At 59.8% G+C, this 2,988-nt stretch overlaps 1 protein-coding gene across 2 annotated transcripts in view; it reads left to right on the top strand.

The window, feature by feature from the left end:
* Positions 1-2,988, top strand: part of MAP2K7 (mitogen-activated protein kinase kinase 7) — a 15,927-nt gene that overhangs the window by 3,042 nt on the left and 9,897 nt on the right. For both annotated transcript variants that reach the window (XM_025192768.1, XM_025192767.1), the window contains exons 2-3: positions 1,505-1,649; positions 2,191-2,257. In XM_025192768.1, the coding sequence (XP_025048553.1) occupies positions 1,600-1,649; positions 2,191-2,257 (117 nt within the window). In that variant the 5' untranslated portion in view covers positions 1,505-1,599. The remainder of the gene's footprint in view (positions 1-1,504; positions 1,650-2,190; positions 2,258-2,988) is intronic.

Raw genomic sequence — 2,988 nt, 5'->3', positions numbered from 1 at the left:
GGGCATGAGCCAGGGGTGGGCTGTGGGGGGGGGGGGGGAAGCGGGCTGGTCTTGAGGAAGTGGGGGACAATCAGGGCTGGGAGGTTTTTGGGGTGGGCTGTTTGAGGCTGGTAGCTCCTCCCCCCTTGCTGGGGGGGTGGGGCACTGATCCTGGCCTGAAACTGAGGAGCCTGGGGGCAGGGTTCAAAGCTGGCCCCCTCCATTGTGGGGGGAAGTTGGGCAGAGGGACAGATCCCTACAGAGTTCCTTAGCCCTATGGGCCCACAGGGCTCTTAAGGACTGTAAGGGAATTAGACATCCAGCCAGAGCTCCCAGGGACTGTAGGGGAATTAGATACCTGGGTAGGTCCCATAGGGACTGTAGGTGAATTAGACACACAGCCAGGGATCTTAGGGAAGTTGGAGGAGTTGGATACACAGGTGCACTGAGCTCCTAAACCCTATGGGCTACAGCAGGCTGGGCGAGCCAGGGGAGGCGGGGGGTTAGCCCCGTGTGTGGGAGCAGGAGCTGGTGGTGGGGTCAAGGTTGGGATCTGTAGTGGGAGTTTGCAGCCCCAAAGAGAATCAGGAGCAGGAGGATCTAGGGGAGCTGGGTGTCTAAATTCTTTGGGTCCAATCCACACACCCCCCCACCCCACATTTCTGGGAGCTCAGCATTGGTAGGGGCTGAAGTGGGGGTGGGCAGTGGGATGGGAGGGATTAGCACTTCCTGGGGGAGTTGGCCCCTGACAATCATCCCAGGAAGAATTAGCCCTCTCTTCCCCCTGCTTCATGGAGACCCCAAAGAGGGGTGGGGGGTAAAGAGATTGTGGGCTAAATTCTTGACTGGGAGGGGGCCCCTGCTAATTGCCCGCTGCAGGCTGGGGCCCCCCTTGACTCCAGCTGGGGTGGTCTGAGACCCTGTGCAGGCCAGGGTGGGCAAGTGGGGCTTTCTTCCTGGGGGGGGTCAGTGCTGGGGGGGTATCCCCCCAAAAAAGATATGGCCCTTTAAGAGGCACTGGTGAAATTAACCAGATAGAGCCGATTCAGGAAGTTGTGGGGTGGGATCAGGCTGGGTTCAGGGGCAAGCGGACCCTGGTGGTCTTCCCCCTCAGGGCACTACGTGGGGGCAAGGCCAGATAGGTACCCAACAGTCTTGTACCAGGCCCTGGGAGTCTCCATTTGGTCCTGATCCTAGCCCCTGGGGGCCAAAATTCCCAGGGATCCCCCTACCCAACTTGGGGGTGCTGGGAGCAGCATGATAGGCCCAGGCTCCAGTGTGGGGTGACATTAAGGGAGAAGGCAGATTCAGGGCTGGGGCAGCTCTACTGGCCTTGGGAGCGGGGAGAGTGCCTAGAGCCTAGTGGGTTACTAGAAGTGGGGAGCAATTGGGAGCTAGGGGTAGTAGGGGCCTAATCCTTTCCCAACCCAGACTGGACTTAGAAGCTAGATGTGCGGTGGGGGGAGGATGGGAGGATGCAGGTGTCCGAGCATCTGACTCCAGCCCCTCCCTCCCCCCCGCCCAGCCCTGCAGCTGCCGCTGGCCAACGATGGCAGCAGCCGGTCATCGTCGTCGGAGAGCTCGCCTCAGCACCACACGCCCCCTGTGCGGCCCCGCCATATGCTGGGGCTGCCTCAGCCGCCTTTTCTCATGCACCGCAGCATGGAGAGGTGAGAGCAGAGCCTAGATGGGGCCAGGGCAGGGCAGTGCCCTCTGCAAGGCATGGTGGGGATTGCAGGGGTGGGGGCAGAGATGATGGGGGTGTGGGTAGCTGGAGAATGGGGACAGGGAGGGAGATTGGGTGGGGGGAAGAGGGGGTGACCCAGATGCCTGGGTTCTGCATGTGTGCAACCTGGATACCTGGGGTCTGTGTGCGTGTGTGACCCAGGGACTGAGAGGGGGAGGGGGGGGGGGGGGGGGGAGAGAGAGAGAGAGAGAATGTGTGATATCCAGACACCTGGGTTCTGTGCATGTGTGTGTTCACGTGACCCGGACGCCTGGGATGTGCGTGTGAGACCTGGATGCCTGGGTTCTGCCCGTGTGCATGTCCACCAACCTCAACTGAGATCAGTGTCCCCCACCCCTGCTTCCGGCTCCAGGCACTTTCCCACCTCCTACCTGCCCCAAATGACTAGACATTGGGACAAGTCTGCACGTAGGAAAACAGAGCGAGGGGCTGCCTCCAGCTAACCTCCCTGCTTACCCCCACAGCATAGAAATCGATCAGAAGCTGCAGGAGATCATGAAGCAGACGGGCTACCTCACCATCGGGGGGCAGGTGAGCCAGATGGAGGCAGATGGCCATGGACCCCTCCCCTCTCCAGCCCATGCCCTGTTCCACGTGGGGAGAGGGAATGCCCTGGAGTGGAGGGCTGGATGGGACATGGCCAGATTCTCTCTTCCTATCCCTTTTGGTCATCTCTGGGCTGTTATTTATAAGCCAGCTAGAAGCTACTGGGCCAGACTATATGGGGTGTTTTTGTGTCCTTGGTAGCTATATTCCACCCCAGGGTTGGCTGCATTTCAGGGCTGGGTCATCAGTCCTCACACAGCACTGCTGTGGGCTCTTGGGTGGCTGTCCTATCCCCACCCCACAGCTGGCTGAATTTCAGCACCAGAGGGGTGGGGAGAGGCATCCCACACACTGGGCTGTAGGGTTGTTCTGTGTCACCTCCCACCCCAGAATCAGTCACATTTCAAAGCCCTACTCAGTTCCTTCCTAGTTGGAAACAGCCCAAGCTGCACTTTGGATCTGGGAGAGACCCTTGTTGCTCTTGGCTGTTAAGCTGCTGCCTTGTTCCACCCAAGAAGCAGCTGCATTTTGGGGCAGGGTGTTGGGATCCCATCACAGCTCATGGGAGTCCTGGAGGGTGCAGGTGTAACTGCTGCCTTTGAAGCTTCTGGCTCTGCTGATCCCCTGCAGAGCTGGCTGTTTATCAGCCATAGAGAAAGGTGGCCCAGTGATTGGCAGTGGGTTGGGTGTCGGGGCAGGGCCAGGGACTGGTACTG

This window comes from Alligator sinensis, unplaced genomic scaffold (assembly GCF_000455745.1).
Source record: "Alligator sinensis unplaced genomic scaffold, ASM45574v1 scaffold1892_1, whole genome shotgun sequence".
NCBI lineage: Eukaryota > Metazoa > Chordata > Crocodylia > Alligatoridae > Alligator > Alligator sinensis.
The sequence above is the reverse complement of the archived record's forward strand: the minus strand, read 5'-3'. Positions and strand labels throughout refer to the sequence as shown.